The sequence below is a fragment of the Plectropomus leopardus genome, chromosome 7 (assembly GCF_026936395.1).
Source record: "Plectropomus leopardus strain MGB_pleo_1.0 chromosome 7, ASM2693639v1, whole genome shotgun sequence".
NCBI lineage: Eukaryota > Metazoa > Chordata > Actinopteri > Perciformes > Serranidae > Plectropomus > Plectropomus leopardus.
Window position 1 is genome coordinate 22,676,436 of NC_142182.1, and position 21,417 is coordinate 22,697,852.

At 39.9% G+C, this 21,417-nt stretch overlaps 1 protein-coding gene across 3 annotated transcripts in view; it reads left to right on the forward strand.

Annotated features, from left to right (window-relative positions):
- The window catches only part of insc (INSC spindle orientation adaptor protein), a 67,543-nt gene that overhangs the window by 27,252 nt on the left and 18,874 nt on the right, over nt 1–21,417 (forward strand). For all 3 annotated transcript variants that reach the window (XM_042496374.2, XM_088080220.1, XM_042496376.2), the window contains exons 3-6: nt 13,331–13,697; nt 15,563–15,615; nt 15,697–15,820; nt 16,218–16,331. In XM_042496374.2, coding sequence (XP_042352308.1) covers nt 13,331–13,697; nt 15,563–15,615; nt 15,697–15,820; nt 16,218–16,331 — 658 coding nt within the window. The remainder of the gene's footprint in view (nt 1–13,330; nt 13,698–15,562; nt 15,616–15,696; nt 15,821–16,217; nt 16,332–21,417) is intronic.

Consider the following 21,417-nt stretch of genomic DNA (forward strand, 5'->3'; position numbering starts at 1 on the left):
ATGTTGTTCAAAGAGCAAGGACGTCCACCTGAGGTGGATGGGTGACTAGACACAGGACTTTGACCAGGTAGCCTGGTGCTTGTGTCCCGTGTGAAACTAAGAGTCAACGTTAAGTTATTTAGTCACATAAGTCGTAAGTCACTCATTAGTTAGTTGTTAGTCAAGTAAGCCGACTCTACAATGCTTTCCTAACCCTAACCAAGTAGTTTTGTTGTCTAACGCTGGCTTTACACTGGCTGCAGAAGCGCTATGATGTGTTAATTGTCACTCAGCTCTTCACACTAGGAACGCATTTCTCCGCGCTGGTCGGCAGCAATTGTCCTTCTCTGCTCCTTTCTAATCACACAGAAAGCTCTGCCCCTTGTATCTCTGTTGCTGCTTGCTTGTGTGTCTCTGGCTGCATGCTTGTGTGTTTGCATCTCTGTGTGTGAGTCTGTCTGTGTGTGTGCATGTCTCACTCTCTCTCTGTTTAGACACAACTGACAAGCATTATGAAAGCACTTGCATATTTTATCATTTATCATAACCAGACGACGTATATCGCATCATATATATCCATTATATCCTTTATATTGTTGATAATAGAGTATTTAGTGGGTTTCCCTGCCAGATTCACTCATGGCTCACAAAAAAAATAGACCAGATGATAAAACTTTTGCTGCAGATCGGGAGCCTGCCATGGAGCTTATGGCCATGGGGCGTCTAGTTTGAATGGTCTGATCGCTCAACATGTATGCCAAAAGGAAGCGAGCAGTGCTCCATGGAAAATCGTCATGCTTCACAGCATTTCTGCATCCAGTATGAACCTGGTGTAAACCTAACTGCTGACCCCCCCCAAAGATACAAAACAAAAAGCTGTGTCAAAATATGACAAGTAGGGATGCGGTTGCATTGAGATTGTATGCGTTAACTCTACCGGAGAGCCAAAAAACAAGCTGCAAAAGATGAAACTGCATCTCTCATTATCACCATATTATATCTAACTAGGTTGATCAGAAGTGACAAACTGTGACTGTCAGGGTTACAGATGCTTTTTAGTTGTGTATTTTATGAGGTCTTCTTCAGTGTATTTGTGTGAAGGCAGAAGATAGAAGAAAACATGCACAGATTCTGAGTTACTCCAAACTTTTTGCCAACTTTTTAAATCTACTGAAGGTGTAAATTTGTCCTATCATAACCCCAGTGTGAAACGTCACTGACAGGAGATTGTGGTGAGATGTCGAGCATGATCTGCGCATGTTAACAAACTCCTGAGACAAGGTCTAATCTGGAAAAATAAGTGAAAACACCTGTGAAGGGTCACTGTGGCTGTGTAGGGAAAGAGGGCTCCTTACGAATAAAGCCTGTGATGTAAATGTTCTCCCTGTTGACAACACTTTTGACTTCATGTCGGTCAAGACACACATTTCACGTTCATGCACAAACACACAAACAACAAACTGACAATAATAGCCATCATAGATAGAAATAACCCCCCTGTTACATCTGCAGACGGGTGCACCCCAAAATGCAGTACACTTTGGCCCCAATCTCCTTCTGATGATGCGCAGTCATGCAGATGTTGAGGTTTACAGTGGTGGCGGGGTCTGGCTTTATCATTTATTGTCACGGTTGGTTTGTGAGGAGATGAATGTATTACAGAGATATGTGGTAACAGATGCAAGTGGCTGCTGTAAGGAGGACAGGTCAGAGGACAAAAACAATATGGTCTTCGTAACTGAAATTCTGTGATTAAAAACATTAATCGCTTGACAGCCTTAGACTGAACTGAAACCCAGACTAAATTAACTAGATGATTATTGTGTATGGTGAAAAAGGGTGAGCCAGGTCTTCTAGACTGATATCCCAGAGGATGCTGAGTGAAATCACATCCTCACCTCCCTCATATCTGTCTCGGGAAATATTTACCAGCTGATGTTTGATTGGACCTGTTGGTTCAACATCGCCAAACCAATATATCGCTCTGAGTCAGGATCCTACATCGACAAATTAAGAGGCTGTCAATAGCAGGAGGTACAGAGGTCAACCCCTTATTAACAGTGCAAACACAAACACAAACACACACACACACACACCCCTTACACACACACACACACACACACACACACACACACACACACATACGTGACCTGAAAAAATCTGTTCACAGTGGGATTATTTTATATTTGATGTGAATATTTGCACACAAAAGTTGAAGACTGAAACCAAAAATCTTGAAAAATCTGCCAGACAGATGTGGTCAAGAGAGAGGTGTGCACATAACAAAAAATCAGAAACTCAAGCAGAAACAGAGCTGCTTCCAGGCCGAAAAGTTGAGCACATACCTTTCCAACCTGAACTAAACTGGACTCCCTGCACTGTTGAACCATCATCTTAACAACCTTCATGCATTAGTGGATTATAACACAATGGGCCCCTGGGCCCAGCTATGCCAAGGGCTGCACCACCTCTCCTACATAGGATTAAGACGCACAGACTTTGTGGGGGGTTTGTGACTTTTTATGGTTGTTCTCTTTGATGCAATTTTAGTTCTTTTTTTGGGTCGTTCTATGTCTCTTTGTAGTCTCCTTGTAGTTATTAAGTGTCTTTTGTAGTTATTGGGTTATCTGACAAAATGTTGTGCCTTTTTGAGGTTATTTGGTTTCTTTTTAGTTGTTAATTTGCATTCATTTTATGTTTCCTTGGGATTCTTTTTGTGTCATATGTAGACATTGTGTGTCCCTTTGTGGATGTTTTTCCTGTTTATGCGGTTATTTTGTGTCTCTTTGCAGTTCTTTTGCATCTCTTTGTGCTCTTTTTTAGTGTTTTCAAGGCCAGTGAAGGTTAGGGGGCCCCTTGACCTGTGCCTGGTTGTCCTGTTCAGTAATCATCCATTCCTTTATCACAAGCTGACAGGCCTGGTCTTTTAAATCAGAAACTGCCAGCTTATTTCACTTTCATAGATGTTTTGCATCCTTCTTTGCTTGTGTTTTATTAAGTTAGGGCCAAAGAAACTTATCTAAAACCCACTGTTTGTTTTCAAACCTTCATGGCTATCAATCTTTAAATAAGCCATCGCTGCTGTCTTTCAGAAAAGTCTCTTTTTTGGAGATACACAAAACAAAACTCTTACCACACTGCAGTGATTTATATCTTTGTTGTTAAGTGTGGGTTGCTGATTCTTCTTTTTTTCAACGGGGAAAGCCCCTTCATCAGCTGCTGTGGTTGAAATACTTCAGTCATCGATAACACATTTGAATATTATATATATCTTCCGACAGTTTTGCTTTCAAATGCTTACACAGCGTCGCAGAAGACACGCAATGAATGCCCTTGGATCTCAAATCAGCACAGCTGTCACGCCATACATACGCAACCAGACACATAAACAAACAGATCATCTCTGACTTGCTTTCTTTGTCTGTCCCTCATCCACACACGCTCAAACATAAATCCTATTTGTGCAGTGCATGACTCAGTAAATCAACTGATGAAAGGAGCCAAAGGACTGAACTGTATTAAAATAAATTGCAAACACAGATGGAACGCACATATGAACTCCATTGACAAACAACTCAACAACAGAACCACTTGTCCAGACTATGTGAGCCTCAGGTTACAGTCTGAAAAAAAAGGCTCGACCATGGCGCTGCATTCAGGTTAACCAAGTTTCTGTGACTTCTAGGGCTGCCCCCTGAAAGTCGGAGATTCAAATCATCAGTCGGAGACCACACAACTGAGACTGCTTCAAGTGGGGCAGTAGTTGTTTTGTTTTTTTGTTTTTATTTTTCCTTGTCAGTGTGCTGGGCAGTGTACTTCTGGGGATGTTTTGGCCCCCAGATTTGTGGTAGAGTGAGCGATTTTGAGTTTAACACTACTCTTAAGTAAAGAGAGTTACAGATATACGGACAGCAGCACAGAGGAGGAGAGAAGAGGCAAGACATCCTCTCTACTCTGCTTAGAAGCAGTAGATTTACAGCTCACAGCAACTTAATACGATGCAGTCTCTGGCTTTTGTTTGATATCTAGTGTTGGCACAGAATGTTGATTCACATTCACCCACCGTTAGTGCAGTTAGCTTGTTTACTATAAAACGTGAATGCTGCTGTCACATTTAACGTCCAGATGAGCTCTGTTCAAACTTTAAATCTTTACATGGGGAAAAAAATGAATCGGCGAATATTTGTATTAAACAGCCAAATCTGATTTGACTGACATAATTCTGAGTCAGTTACAGCACTGGTGCTGTCATTTGTCTGTGTATTTTTCTTGTTAAGCTTCGGATTTGTGTTTGCAGCCCATGTAGGAATGTTGGAAGTTGCATAAGTGTGGGTTTGCTGATGTGAGGGGAAAGACAAAAATGGAACAAACTAAAGTGAGAGAGGAGTCAGCTGGAGATGGTTTAATACAGAGAAAGAGAAGAATCCACAGTTTTATGTCCTGTGCATATGCCTGCAGTGTGTGTACTCTGATGCATGTTACCAAGGATGTGTGAGGGCTGGATTGTGAGTCAGAGAGAATTAAGTTAAGAGAGACAAAGAGACAGAGAACAAGAGAAGAACAGACTCAGATTGAGCTGTTTTAGGTGAGCCTGGTCTTGGCTGCACATTAGAGGCCATCTGAAACATCTGGAAGTCAGATGTCTGCCCCTTTGCCAGGATCCAACTGTACCAGTCAGAGGCCACAGTATTCCGTTACAGCATGCTACTTCGGGAGGAGCACAGACCCGACCTTTGCCCAGAAAATCAAGGCGTGACTTACACATTAAGAAGTACCATTAGCCATATGCTTTTACCATTTTCTGAGTTCCTCTGTCAGTGAGGCAGCAATATGTCCAAACTCCCAGAAATTTTTAGTGTGTAAATGGAGATTTTTGGTGAGCAATGTTCTGGTTTTTAAGCAGAAATGGAATGCATTAACATCCTATTTGGTCTCTCTGTATATATCCCTTCATATTTAATTCTTCCTGGGACAAGAGTGTCCTTGTTTCCTCCTTCAGTCGAAGCCAAAGCCACAATGGTCTGGTCCTCCAGATCTCGCAGCTCATTCTGCCCACATTTCCATTAACTCGGCCCCGCTGGACTGCGGTTCTGTTGTTGGTATTTGAGAAAGATTTCCATTTGTTCATAAGTGACATCAGGCGTCAGAATGTGATTTTCATGAAAAGTAGACACTGGACGACAGTGAAGGCTTATAGTGTGCTGCATGACTTCCATATCAGAAAACTGTGGGAGGCACACTGGAAACTGAGTGCAGGCACATTTAAATCAGAAATAATGACATGAACAAACACATGTTGCAGTGTTTGTTTTTCAGACAAGCTGCTTTGCCCGTTAGTGATACTGCATTCAGTCAGTGGACAATTCTAGATGTCGTTATAAAACATTTTATTTCCCCCAAACTGTACTGGACAATAAATGCATGGATTTGTAATATTGATTGTTATACAGAGGATCCAACCACAGAGACTACGGCAGCGCATGTAGATGTAGCAGCCAGTTGTTCCTCAGATTCCTGATACTTAATAGCTTTTTTGCTATATTATAGGGGAAAAATAAAACTGAAAGACAAAGAGAGGGAGGGGAGCCGGCATCAGGGTGAGGTTGATCTGACTTAGACCTAGAGCTGTTCCTCTACCAAGCCTTCTTCTGGCTAATGTCTGGTCGCAGGAGAATAAAGTGGATGAGATTCGACTGAGGCTCACTCAGCAACAGGAGATCATAGACTTCTCTGTGCACATCTTCACAGAATCATGGTTAACCCCTATAGTCCCGGATCAAGTTGTATCTTCACAGAGACATGGTTAACCCTAACATCTCATATTAAGCTGTTGCACTGGATGGGTGGACCTTGTCCAGAACTGACAGGACACAAGACTCCGATGCAAATTCAAAAAATGTGGCTGGACAGAGCCATTCGTAGTAATTTTATACTGATAGCAGGATGGCACCTGCCAAAGCAGCTTGATACGCCACAGGACAGTGTCAGGTTTAAACGCTGCCATTAATGATGTGATATGAGGAGCACAAAAGTTTCTATAGGGCATCCAGGAGGGGCAGTGGGTGGATCCAACAAACCCTGGACTTTCTTGTAGGAGTCTTCACTTCCCATCTGAATGTAATGTTTTGTTTTTTTTACCATGTGCCTCCTTCCGCTCATCCTAAACATCTGTTCCAGCATCAGCTTTTGGTGATGACCTACCATTGGTTGCCATTGTTGCCCATTATAACCATGTGCAGTGTCATCCCACTTTGTGCATTTGTTATCATCAGGGTACAGCCATCCCAAAAAACAGTAGCAGACAAAGAAGGATACCTGGAGCGTATGTAGACACAGACGTTCACAGCAAAGCGGCAATACTTGACAACTTTGGATGAAAATGTATTAGATTTAACAACTGAGAATTTACAAATGGGCCACTATATTTGTTCACTATAAAGTCACGTTTGGTTGCAATTTTGATATCTGGTTTTGAGAGTCAGGAACCTGGTTGTTCTTGAATTTAATCTGTTAGTGTGTAGTATGCATATGTATAACTCAGTGTAAAACCTCCTCTTCCACAAAGCCCATACCTGTGCATGGAGTCCATTATCTGTATTTTACAACATGTTAATTTGACACACTTTCATTAAACCAGACTGACTTAGCCACACAGGGCGTCTCCACTTTAATTCAAAACATCAGCGGACAGCCAAAGTAAAGCAGGCATTACTTAACCTGTGCTCATGATCTATGAAGTGTTGTACATGGTTCCTGAAGCCTGTAGTGATATGTAGAACAAGCCTTGTAATGGGCAACCACCCCTGAAGAACAAACCAGTTCCTGATGTGCAATAACTGCTACACTTGAGTGACAACAGGTGCTTGGTTTTTTAACCTACCCGTTTGCTGCTCGTGACACCACACTGTGGGCTGATACAGTATGTTGGATAAAGATGTGACTACCACTATGGTATGAAGCACATTTATATTGTCATTTATTTTAATTATCTTCATGATGCGATTAGTGAATGACCCACAGTCAGCACACACGCAGAGATTCACAGTGTGTTATCATGCAGACATGGATGCTGTTTTTAGCCTCAAAGTGACTCACATCTTGTGATGAGGGATTCTGTAAGAAGTCCACATTTGTGCTACACCAAGTGTTACTTTGGTGTTTTCCTTTTTGTTGCTCGGGGAGGGTTTCCCTTAGCTGTCAGACGATGATTCCATCTTTCAAGCAGCTGGATGTCACAGAGTGATGTTTCTTTGAAAATGTGCTGGGTTACTGATAGGTTCATATGATTGGCATTTTACACTCGAAAATGGTTTAGAAAATCTTTCTCTTTATGGTCTGGAGGATGTCTGAATATCATATCTGAGATGAGCCACTGCATTTACAAGAAAGCCATGATATCAGTTTAACACTTTAATGGAAAGTGTGCTGTTTGTTAATTTCATTGAATTCATGTTGGCTGCAACCTGAGAGTTTATACTTTAAATCCTGGATATGGCCAAACTGCAGGACGGCACCTGCCACGGCCACATGACACGCTGCTAGACGGAGTCAGGTTGAAATGCTGCAGGTCGTGAGGAGCACGAAGGTCCCTATAGGATGTGGAGGGGAGGTGGATGGATCAAAACAAACCTCTAACTTTCATGTGGGGGTTTGGTATTGGCTTTCTGTCTGAAAGTGATGTTTTTTTACTACACTTTACCATGTACGCTTATGCCTTCACCTATCCACCCATGCCCTTGTTGCCTAATCATAACCATCTGTGCCAGCTTGCACTTTTTTTGGTTGCCATGTGCTTTTGTTGGCTAAACATAACCACGTGCACCGTGTGCTTTTGTTGCGTCCTGGAACGTCAACAGTATAGATGCAGAGGGATGCCTAGAGCATAATATGTAGTTGCAAAAGTCCACCGCAAAACAGCAATATGTGATGACTTGGGATGACAATTTGTTGGATCTAGACATGGGTTTTGAATTCACTGCCTACAGTTTTTGAAAATATTGGTTTGCTGCAGGGAGATACCAGCAAGGAGAAAGAACTAAACATTTCCCCATTACAATTGTGCATCAGCTTATGTCCATGCGACCATCCGTGCAGAAACTATACCTGAGGTTTCACACACACTGAGTATGAAGTCACAAACCTCTCTTGTAAATGTGGAGCTGAGTTCAGTGACAGGCGATTATTGAGCTGAACAGTCACAGCAGCAGCCTCTCAGTGACTCATCCAGCAGAACAACTTTTATGTCTCTCAAGCATATGAAAAGTTGAAAAAAGTGAATCATCTAAAAGCTCAAGTTATCATTTTCACCTGATGTGTTACAGGAAGACAGAGCTCACTAGGACACTAACAGCAGCCTGATTCTGTTTGTAAATCTGTACAGGTTTCAGCCTTTATAACAGTCAAATATCTGCATGTATCCACACAAATGTTCTGCCTTTTGATCTTTCTTCCGTAACATCAAAATTGTTTCTTCTTGGTTTATGTATATTTTGCCCTTTCATGTCTTAGGCACTCAAAGTCCTTGCACACCATAAAGTTTTATTGACAGCTGTGTAGGATCAGAAAGTTGTTGTTATGAAAGAACCACAGTTTTTTTCAGAAATCCCCTTAAAAATTGGCCTTTTTATGACTGACTTTACAGGACCATAGTGCAATTCACAGGACCATAAAAGTAATTTAAATTCACTTTTGTTTAATTGAAACCTGAGCAAATTGGCTTGATTTTTATTTTTTTTATTTCAAATACATGGGAAGAAGGCAATGAAAAAAAAAGAGATTACGAAAAAGTACAAGAAACTTACCTGAAATTAAAAAAAAAAAAAGCGTATAAAGGACATACATAATTACAATTATTATGTAACATAATTTTAAATATGTAATTATGATAATTATAAATATATTATATTATATTATATTATATTATATTATATTATATTATATTATATTATATTATATTATATTATATTATATTATATTATATTATATTATATTATATTATATTATATTATATTATAAATATTGTTCACTAGCTTTTTGCTTTTTTTCCGTAGACATTGTCCCCTAGCTTTAAAAAAAAAATCTAATTTACTATTTTCTTGCAATTTGTGGAACATTTCCTATGAAGGTGCCTTTTTCCCCATGTTTTTGAAAGAAATCACAACAATCTGCTCAGGGTTCAGAGGTTTAAATGCTTGTGAAAGGTGTGCGAATGCAACAAGAAAACTGATCTTGATCCAGTTTTCACAGGGTTAAACAACTATAAATTTGACTTGAAATTTAGATTCAATCTAATCTTATTTAACTGTCGTGCAGAGAGAACACTGGTTTTCAACACAGGCAGAGAAATTGCTAGACCCTCAAACCTGTTTCAAAAACACTATTAAATCTTGCAGTACCATTTTTACAAACAAAAACAAGGACATCTTTTGTGAAGCCGCTCCTGTCGCTGCTGTCATCACCAGCTCAATGACAGCCAGCAGCAGATGAGAGCGCGGGATGCTTCATCTCCACATCGGGATCCCTGTCTGGGATAATAGAGCTGCTGTCGCCTGACCCTCTCTTGGCCCCGCATGTAAATATTTGTCATTCCCTGTAAGCTGAAGTGCACCGCTTCCCCTCCTTTGGAAAACAAGCCTATTATTATCATCTTTTTTTCTCCCCATGGTGAGGGGAACGTTTTGTGGTTTGATGGGCGTGTAAATCAAGATGGGTTCATCCTTATGTGATGCTGTTATATAACTGGGGAAAATGGTTTGAAATGGCCACATTGGGTCTTATATGGGGAGACTGTTTTCATGTTGTTGGACATTTTAGATTGGTTGTTTGTTTGTACGTTTTCAAACTCAGAGTGTCACTTTGGGGCGGGATAGCTGTTAAACACGGTAGAAATTAATGATAACTAAATCTGGACCTTTTCTGTTTCTGTGTCATTCAGTTTGGTCTTTTACTAAAAACATCGATTAATTGGATGAAATGTAGGAAGATGATGCTAATTAAGACGTGAGAGCTCTTTTCATCTCCGCTTCAGTGGCTGGTGATCTAACTCCTTGTGACTAATTTGACTCACTTAGTTTGAGTCACTGTGTTATTCACCACAGTGTGATTAATCTTTAACAATACGAGAACTGGGGTGGTTATTAAGATTTTTTTTTTTCTGAATGGGAGACGAAAAAAACTGCAGCAAGGTTCAGCAGTATTTTATTTGTAAGAAAAAATTAGGAGAAATTAATTTCTTTTATCGCTCAGATTTAAACTAAAACTCATATCTAATTCATTTTCAGAAGTCACAATGATCACTATGAAGCCATTTACCCCACTTGGAGCAGAACAAGCTCCATATTAATGATTACTGCACCGTGTAACACGGCACAGTTATTTATTCCAGTCTACATCCACTGCTAATTACATCATCATCCCCTTCCAAATTGACAGAGATTTATGTGCTAGAGAGAGACTTTTGAACTGGTGAGTTTCTTAGCTCTGCAACTTTCACATTTGACTGTTTTTTCATTGTTATTCCATCTCCTCACCTAACAGATGATTGAATAAATGTAACATTTATGTACATTATTTTAGAAAAAATCTGCATCTTAAAAGGAGCAGTTTGGCATCAAAGTTATTCCAGCCCAGTCGCCAAGAAAATCTTGGTATTGTATATTTCTGCAAACAATGGATATGTATTTGTATGTTTCATAGGTAGCATATTAATGTTTCTACAGTTACGTACAATTACATGTATATGAATACAGGAGAAGGTGCATCAGTGCATGTGGAAACCAACAAACAACAAAAATGTGCACTTTTTTCCCACAAGACATTGGGGCATATCCAGCAGCTATTTTAGCACCAAAAACATTTTTTTAAAAAAAAATAAGGCACCATGGCATTTCCAGCTGTGCTTGTGGCACAAAAATCTGGTATTTTATAGAAAGACATTGGGGCAATTGCAAATTTGATTTGGGGACCAAAACCTGTTTTTCTTTGTGAGTCATTGGGTCATTATCAGCTGGGATTTTGGCACCAAAACTGGGTGTTTTTTACTAAGCCATTGAGGCATCTCAAGCTCCAATTGAAGAGCCAAAAGTTGAACAAAACAACAAAAATTGAAGCATTTCCAGCTGCAGTTTTATCACCAAAACTTGCTGGGTTTTTTGAGCAAAATATTGGGGCTTTTTCAGCTGTGATTTTGGTACCTAAACTGGGTTTTTTTTATTGAGCATTTCCAGCCATAGTTATGGCATCAATACCGGGAGTTTTTTAGCAAGACATCTTGGCATTTTCAGTTGCCTATGTGGCACCAAGCTGGGTATTTTTGTAAGGAGACATCGGGGCATTTCAAGCCTCAATTGTGACATCAAAACCAAGTGTCTCATCAGCAAGACATCGGGGCATTTCCAGCTACAGTTGCGGCGACAAGACCAGGTATTTTAACCCAAAACAGGTCTTTTCCCAACCATAATCAAGTCATTACACATTAATCACAGCATTGTAGAAATGTAGAAAATGTTAAGTTTCAACATATCCACTTAATATAGCCTCAAATATTACATATTTGTGTTTGGCCAAATATGTAGAATGCCAACTTTTATTCTGGAATTATTTTGGCAATGGATTGGTTTAACTGCTACTACTTTTATGAGACTACTTTTATGAGACCTTTTTCTGATCTCAACAAAACTTGCTCTCTGTATGGTCTGATAGCAGATAAGATAAAATTAAAAATGTGCTTTCTAATGTTTCAGTCCGTAACCAGCTTTGGCTTAAAGCTGTAACTCATTACTTGCCTTGAAGATGTTTTGTAATGGTGTTGGCTGCTGCTGATCAATGACAATCAATGACAACGATCTGTGTTCATGACTCTACACATAGCCATAGTGCTTAATCCATGTCAACCAATATTCAATTCCAATGCAATATCACACTGTCTCCTGTGAGCTGCCATTTCTCACAAAGTGAAGACAATACCCAGAGAGCCAGGAGGAGAATATCAAGTGTCATTAGAGATCCTTTCCCTTGTGTTGACTCAAAGCAGAGATGGCTGTTGTAGCCATCGACCCATCCACTTTCAGGGAGGTTTGACTCACCGGGTGCAGGATTCTGGATGGCACTCTTAAGCCTGCGTTCATTAGGGTTGGTGCTGGGGGAAATTGAAGTGGGTAGGAGCGTTTGCTCAGTGCAGCCCTTTGTCAAAGCCGTCTCTATGCTTTGGAAAAATGCTTAAACTAACAAGTGTTGGAACTGGCAGATATTGGTGGATAAATGACCTCTAATACACATCATTGATTTTAGGATTGCTGTGGTAGTTTGAGCGCTGCTGTTATATTGCATAGCAGTAATGGAATTTTCAGTTTATGGAGGAAGAGCGTGTTTTTTTTAATATATAAAAGCTCACATGATAATTTTAGTATGACTGTAGACTCACGCAGAGCCTTTATTCATCAAAAACAGCATTTTTAAATGTTCAAGCAGTGTAGTTCATTTTATTTCAATAATAAATAGTTTGTTCGACTCAAAACTCTTTGAATACCAAATAGCTCCTTTAATTTTTGTTTTATCATGATAGACTCATATTTTCTGATAAAAAAGGAAGAAAGAATTGGAATAAAAGGAGGAGGACCAATATAGAGACAGTAAAAAGGGTGGCACGGCCAAGTTAAATGATCTATCATTGTCCGAACAACCAGTCGTAATTTATGAGTAAGTACTTCCTTAATTTCCTAAGGATTAAGCATGTTATTTCTTGTGGAGGAGATGATTAAGGTTTTCTCATATAAATCACTTTCAAGCTTTGGTCAGCAGGCTGGACAGCGCAAATGACTTTTAGTATGTCCGAGAATACTGCCCTCAGACTGGATCCATTTGTTGCACTGTGTTTGTGCAGTAATTGTACTTTTATATCAACAATGAGAAACTGCTATGAAACCTTAGAGCCAATTTATATTGATTTTCTGACTACAAATCAATTCAGAAGCAGGAATGAAATTAGTCTGCATACACCAATCAATAGTGGCCAATGAACTGTGGTCTTAGCCACTTGACCTTATTTTGATGTGGGCCATGGATATGACATACTATACTGTAAAATTTGCATACAAATATGAAAAAAATCCAAATAAGGACAATCCTTTAAAAATCTAGGCCTCTCTAACTTTTGGTTTCTGCATGCATGTCTGCATTTTGATGTGTGTCTGTAAAACCAACCCATAATTTTTGAATCCACATCATTGTTTCTTCAGCTTTTGGCAGACGTGTGCTCACACCCTCACACCCCTGCTCTGTTTTGCAATTAAACTCCTGGTACACATCTACAAAAAGAACAACCCAGCTCTGACTGTGTTAATTTCTCCCACAGTACCCGCATGCAGTCTCTCCAGGTCGACTCAGTTCAGCGCTGGATGGAGGACCTCCGCCACATGACAGAGGTAGAGTGCATGTGCGTCCTCCAGGCCAAACCCATTGGGGTGGATGAGGACACCCAGCAGGGAGAGCTGATTGTGGCCTCTGGGGTCGGCGCAGGGGACCACGTGGCTAGGAACAACCTGCAGACGCTGCTCCGCCGAGCGTTGGTAGTCAGCACGGAGCTGGGGAAGATGTTTCAACGACTGGAGAAAGGACGCTGGCAGAGGGTCCACAGCACCGCCGTGAGGGCCAACTGCCATGTGCGTTCACTGGTGCACGAGTACAGCGCCGCCCGAAGCACACCTCCTGAGATGCAGAAGGTGAGTGTTGTTTCTGGAAATTGTTGGCATGGTCCTTACAAGCTTTTAAAAACTTACTTCTGGGCTGTCAGCATTTACACGTCAACATAAAATGTCATTTAAAAAAAAATATATTTATTGCGCGCCGCTATTTTGTCTCTTTGATGCAACCTTTTATGTTTAGTGGAGCCGCTGCAGTGGCTTTTTTGTGTCGTGCTGCCACTATGATGGAAAATAAGTCAAGACAGAGACATGATAAAATAAAAACAGGCATACATAGGAGAAAGTAAATAAAATCAGTAAGAGCATTCAGTTTCATGACATCCATCCATCCATCCACAGATTAGGACCAACAACTTTAGTTCTTAACAGGGTGCATGGGATGGAGAGGAGTGATTGGTCACCAGATTTGAGGGGTCGGGAGGTGGAATAGGGAATGAGCAGTTCAGCGATATTACAAGGTGAAAGTACATGCAGTGCTTTAAAAACAAATAAAGTTTAATAAAAAATAATAAATTTTAAAATCAATTCTGTATTTCACTGGTAACCAGTGGAGAGAGGCCAGTGCAGAAGGGATCCGGTCTCTCATCTTGATTCCAGTGAGGAGTCTTGCTGAGGAGTCTTGCTGCAGCATTTTAAGCAAGCTGCAGGCAAGCAAGGGCTGACCGATTAAATCCCACACAGGGAATTACAGAAGTTGCTACAAGAAGAAATAAAAGCATGGGCTAAAATCTCTAAATCTTTAATGGACAGGAATGGTTTCAAATTTGCAAATGATCTGAGATGGTTGAAGCTAGTGCTGAGAACTGAGACGATTTGTTTTTGGCGTGTGACTTAACATTTAAGGACAGAGGCTCATGGGCATTGATTGTGGAAGCAGACTTGACTGCTAGACTGAAGATTAGACCTCTGTTTTAACCTGGTTAAGTCCATGATCCAGGATTTTACATCCTCAATGCAATTTAATACGTAGATACTGCATGGATTGAAATGTTTGAGTGGGAGGTACAGCTGGGAATCATAAGCATAAAACGATAAGTGGTATTATATTTTCTGAAAATAGAACTCAAAGGAAGTATGTACAATGAAATTAAATAGGTCCTAACATGGATCCTTGTGGTACTACACACGTCAACTGAAACAGAGGCAGATATGTCTGTAGGTAGGAGGCAAACCACTGTAGGGCCAGTCCCTGAATGTCAACAACATGCTTATGGTGGTCCAGGCTGATGGAGTGATCAACTCTATCAGAGGACGCTGAGATCCAAATAACACCACTGTGTTTTTAAATGGCTCATTTCACTTTGAAAAAAATATCACTGAGGTACTTTGAGTTTCAACTGCCTACTGCAAACGGAGCATACAGGTACAGCTAATCAAACTGATGTCAGAGGGCAAACACATCCCCAAAGCAGACAAAGAACTATTTTAGAGTGTGGTTAACTTGCCACAGACCTTTGGATTAAATTAAATCGAAGAAGTTAGCTGCAGCACTGCTAAATGGGTGGCAATTGACTGCAGACAAGTCATCGTTAAAGATTCTGGTCTAAGGGATGTCTCCAGGTTAACAAACACTGTATTTCACAGAATAAGTGCTTTGAAGTTGTCTCAAGATCATGACGTAAATTTCTTTGCATTCATTTGATTCCCAATCAAGTAACTTATAAATGCAGTTTATTGGGAGTAACTTTTGAAATTTATCAATTAATCATGATTAAAGAAATTAATCGGTTGACAGCCGACATGTTTGGATGTTAATTGCATTGACATAAATGTGTGAATGCTGACACTCCTAAATAAAACTGAACTCAGGTTATACAGAATATACTGTATATTAATAGCCATTTAGTATACATAGTATGTTTCTCCTTTTCCTTCCGTTGCAGTATGAGAAGTCTCTTCTGGAAAAATGTATGGAACTGACCAATATTACAGAAAGGTAAAACTCTAAAATGCTATGATAAATAGTCAACAGCTGGGTTTATGTGGAAAATAATCCTAAATATCCCTTCACCTACAGGTGCCTTCACACCGATGATGAGTTCTTCCTGAAGTCCATGAGGGAGGCCATCCATGAGATCCTCACAGATGTCAGTGATTCCTTCAGCAACATGATTGACATGGCTCTAGCCAACGAGATAAGGGTATGTAAATTAATCATAATTCCTAGCCCTGAAATAATTATCAATTATTTAAAAGATGCTGTGATTACAGAAAATTTCCACAAGTAGTGTTGGATATATTGGCCACAGAGAAGTCTGCCATCTCTCCAATTGACCACAGACCTTGTTGTGAACAGTTTCATGCAGGAACTCTTATCTTTCTACTGAACTACACCCACTAACAGCATTGCTGTGCGGAGGAAAGTGTGCCTCTAATCTACTCTCTACTTTTGATTTCGTGGAGAACTGTTCCTTTAAATGCACTTAAAAATATCTTTAAAGACACTTCAAAAGCATTTAAAAGCAGCAGCTGCTGACAGTGAGAATTTAATTTCTGGGTTCATGATAAAATATTGCACAATATTTGATCTTCTCGCAGGTCCTGATTAAACAGATTGACTCATCAGACAACGTTCACACCATCGGCAGTGCCATCAGCAACCTGCTGTCCCTCACCCAGGACGGACCTCAGCTCTGCAGCATCATAGCCAAGGTATTGTGGAGTGCACTCTGCACTGATGTAGTGATCCTGTGTTCTCATTAGTTACACCACCTTGGCCATGAGTCTGATTTGGGTGAAGATTAATTTCCACCAACGCCTATTGAAATGTGCCTGAGATGAATCCATCTCCACTGACGCATTTCATTGTGCAAAAACCTGTGAGCCAGGAGATCCTGACGTCAGTGACAAGTCAGCAGTGTGATGTATTATATTCTTCTCACACCCAGCCTTTGGCAGAAGCAGCTTCATTTGATATTACGTCTCCACCCCTCGCTTCTCTCTAGACACACCCCGTTATGATCAGCTCCACCTTTTGCCAGTGTTCATCGTCCAGGCCAGCAGACCTGCAGCTATCTCTTTATACATGCCTCTAAAAAGCCATTTCACTGTGAGATAAGACAAGACAGACCAGACAGCAAGTCTCAATTGGCCATTAGTGAACCAACTGCTTCCAGGATCCTCTTGATAAGACGCTTCCTGATGGCCAACACACAAAGAATAACACACACACCTTGTTTGCTGCCAGATTGTCAGATCAATACTGTCAGCTCCCATTAGGGGTGAACACTGGTTACAAATGCAGGTTGCTCAGGCATCTTTACCTCTCAATCCACCTTTCTTAACTCCCTCTGTAATGCTGCTGGCCGAGCCCTCAGAGAGGCGTCTGAAGGAAACATGCCTGCCAATGGCTGCTAATGAATCCCCAATACGAAACATCCTCCACCTGCCATCAGAGTTAATTAACTAGCACCAGTCACTGTCACATACACACCCTGTTACAGTATCCTTTGGCCCATATCCGAGCTCCTCACTCATTATCATTTACCGCAGACTTTACTCATGCACTTGTTTTGAAAAACTGCAATGAGGCGTTTAAATATTTGGGTGGGCACCTGATAGTTCCACCTTTTCCATCTCTCTGCCAGTGTTGCTTTTTAAAGATGGTGTTTAGTGAGTGATGTGCTGTGTGTGGAGAGGAGGGCTCTGCGTTAAATGTGTGGTAGTGAAGCAGGCAGCATGATAAATAGAGATGAATCATTGTGTATATATGCTAGAAGTACCAGATGGGTTTAACAATGTTAAAAAGCATAATGGATCCCAGACAGTTTAAGGCAGAGGCAGCTCCTTGGGAAAATGGGAGTATTGTGTGATAATTAGGTTTTAACTTGTCATTTACATCCATCTAACTTGCATGATAACAACAGTAGATCCTTTTGCTCATTTTGCTTATTTGTTGCTGACACACTGACTTCCACATCAAGTCAGGGTTTTTGTTAAGTCAGCACCTGGGTTTTGAAGAAGACAATGAAGTCATACTTTGAGGATTGTTAAACATAACTTAAATTAAAATGATTAATTAAAATGTTAAATGTACGTATATGTATTAAATCTGTTAAATGTTAAATCAAAATATCAAGTCTTCATCTAATTGTTCAGTCTTCATTTAAATATTAAATCTCAGTATTCAGTCTAAATCTAAATGTTACATCTAAACAACAGTAGTTTACTATGCAAATTATTCTATTATGCAAATTAAACATAGAGATTTAACATTTAGATTTAAAATTTAACCTTTAGATTTACCATTTGGCATTATGTTTAATGTTTTTCTTAACAAATTTGGTTAAAAACAAGTCATTGGATGTAAATGTGGTGACGCTGCTTTTAATTTAAGTGTGTGTGTCACTTACAATCAGTGCCGACAGTGTAGCTATAAACACAATATTGGTATATTACACTATTAAAGGAAGACAATCTAGTTTAGCCAACAGTTGTATTTTTACACATCTAACATGAGCATCGATTTTGAATGTATTTGGCCACTTGATGAATGTAAAACCAATGCTTATTTCTTTAAGTTTTACATCTGATTTGGTCTCCACCAACTCCCATGGTAACTATCTGACCCTACCTGCTAAGTGCAACACTAAGTTCACTTCTCAGCCACATGTGGCACAGAGTTCATCAAAACTTCTTTGCTGGAAACAGCTGTCTTTAGCTGAAAATGGCACTAATGACAACTGTGAGCGTAAAACTGTAAAGTTGCAAGCCATTAAACCAAAACAATGAATTCATTACCATTAACAGGTACAACAGAGTTCAGTGCTAATTCTCTGTGGGTTTGTCGGTGTAAGCCAGTGACATAAATGTCGAAAGTGCAACTGGTCCAGATTCATGGGGTCCAGAGGCTGTCAGGGGCCCATGTAGGAATTGGTTGTTTTTGGGGTTTTTTTTCGCTGTTTTGAGAAATAGGACTGTGGTGGTTTGAGCCCAATCACATTAATGTTAATGAATTTGGCACTTTGGCTGCTGTGTATGACTCAATAATAGGGGCAGCTGTTTTGATGCCTGCCATCATCCAGCGGCATTTTTTGACCTTTCTTCTAGAGCAATGCAAAAATTCAGCAAGCACAAAGGGAGTCTGATTGTGGACCGTCTCGAATTCCTGCCAGATCAGCAAACTTTCTGTTGCTACCATTGCACAAATTAGACTCAGCAATACAGTTAACCACCAGCCCACTGTTTAAATTGGAATTTGGATTGTATCTCCCTTGGCGGGCTATATAGTATAGCATATGTGTTGGGGATGAGCCCCGAACACCCCCTGAACAATTGTGGTGCAACATAATTGTTGGCATTAGCAACCCTTTAAAAAGTACAAGTAATAATTTGATCAATTTTTTTAAAAAAAAAATGATTTAGAAGCTTTCAGTAAACTGTGTAATATATTCGATTCAAAGTGATTATTTAAAACTTTCTGTCGGAGCTAAATCAATTATATGTTTTAAAACGATACATTTCATTAAGTTGTGGAGAAGCTGTTTAATTTGTTTGCATATACTGAATTAAATGTATGCATTACAATAATGCAAAGAACAGCGCAAGATCTAATTCAAGAGAATTACAAGATGTGTATATTATGCCAGTAAAGTGAACAAGTTTGTAACATCTACCATCTCTCACTTCTAAAAACTTATTCTGTGTTTTATTCTCATAATATACGTTGTGTATACTATTGCAGGACGTGGCTCCTGAAAGCACTTTTCTGTTAATTCACAGCTTATCAAACTTTGACTACTAACCACATAATTGTGACTGATTTGTCACAACTGAATGAACTGCATCCATTTGGTGTACAAAGCTGGTCAAAACAAACCATACAGATGATTGTCAAACATAGTCCATGTCTGCCTTTATTTGATGACCCACTCATAATGAAAAAATAAATGTTTTACACATTTATCTAAAAAAGCTTTTTAATATTTTTTTCTCAATCCACCAAACTGGACTCTGTGAGGAAACAGAGGCACCAACAAACAGAGTGAGAACATGGAAACCTCTCACAGAAAAGGCCAGTGCTGAGATGACTATGGAGAAAAATGTTATATGAGCTGACAGTGTTTAATACTGAGCCGTGTGCCACCTCATAAATCAAACAGCTGGAGTATTAGAGAGCAACTGTGTCATGATGTACAGGGGAGTTTGCTGTCTCAGTGTTTACCTACTGTCATGGTGGATACTGATCTAAATGTGTCCATGTTGGCTCACTCCCCATGTGTGTGTCCTTGGTCCTCTAACACTGAAAGCTTTAAACTGTAGGGTGTGAGAGAATGACGCGGCAATAACTCTGGCCTGAGCCGAGCGTGTAATCACAACTACCTGGGTAGACAGGGCAAAGACATCAAAATCAATCACCAACATAAATGCTGGCATTGTATCTTTCTGCAAACAACAGATACGTTAGTTTTATACGTTGTTATGTTATAGATATGTTGAAATTTTACATTTCATTATATTTTATATAGAAATGCCATTGTTCTGATGGCCCAAAATTTCGAAGCCCCTTTAGTCTGGAAGATGTCTCTTTGGAACAAAAGCCCACTTCTGTGACAGGCCGTCATCCCAAAAACAAACACCTTTTGCTCTGGTTTGGTCCCTTTTCTCAGAAAATACTCACTGAATGCAGTAAGTTTCAGTTTCCCAGCATTGTGAGCCAGTAATGAGTAAGATATCATATGAACTGTTATGTGTGCATTTTCATAGTAACCGATGTATGAGTATACGTTGATTTGAACCACCATTCCAACCATTTGCAGTATTTCCCAGTGGCATTTTCCCTACAGCAACTGAGCCACTGATCTCGCTTGTTTTTACTGACCGTTTGTGGCATTTCCCAGTGCCATTTGAGCCACAAAATATGTTTTAAGCCAAAACATTAAATGGCCGTCAGGTCCAATGGTCCATATTTTTTGGATTAATTGGGCTTTTGACTTTTGGGTCATCTGAACAATGTGCAGGCCTCACCTTTCGGTGGCACAATCTTGGCTGGAAAAGCAGCAGAGGCTTTATAAAAAACAACCGCTTTTTGTGACATTGTCCTGGCAGGAAACATAAAACCACACACTTTTCCTGGAAACACAGTGAGGAGTCACTAAAAAAACTGTAACAAGCTGCTGGAAATGCAGCAATGACTTCCTAAAAAACAACCTGTTTTGTTATGTGCTGGTCTTAAACAGTGGTCTGCAGCTTGGCCGGTGTATTACCTTGGTGTTAAATGATCCACCGTCCCCTCCACCTCATTATGACATAGTCAGCTCATATTCTATGTCACTTTAGAAACACTCATATAATGCATTTGGAAATGACAAATGTCTCTTACAGTGGTTTGCTGAAACGTATAATGCCAACATTTCATTGTGGTGGCTGGAATGTTTGAAATACAGTGCAACAGATGAAGATGTACAAAAAGATGTTTCAATAGAAATTAGACAACACAAAGGTAAATGTTTTTCTTAGTCTAAGAAACATAATGATTTAGCTTTGTCCACCAACCTTTTTGTGAACACAATAAGGTCCTTGAGAAATTTAAAATCTTAACTAACAACCTTTTGTTTGTATGTCAAGAAGTAAACTGGCTGCAACCTGAAGAGGCTGCAGGCATCGTGTGAGCAAGTACAACAGACCAGAGTTCAGTTTAGGAAATGATGAGATGGAAAGAAATTACACGCTGTGTTGGCCTTCACATGCAAAGAAACGGATAGAGAGGCATTTTTAGACGAGTAGTCAAGTCTCACAT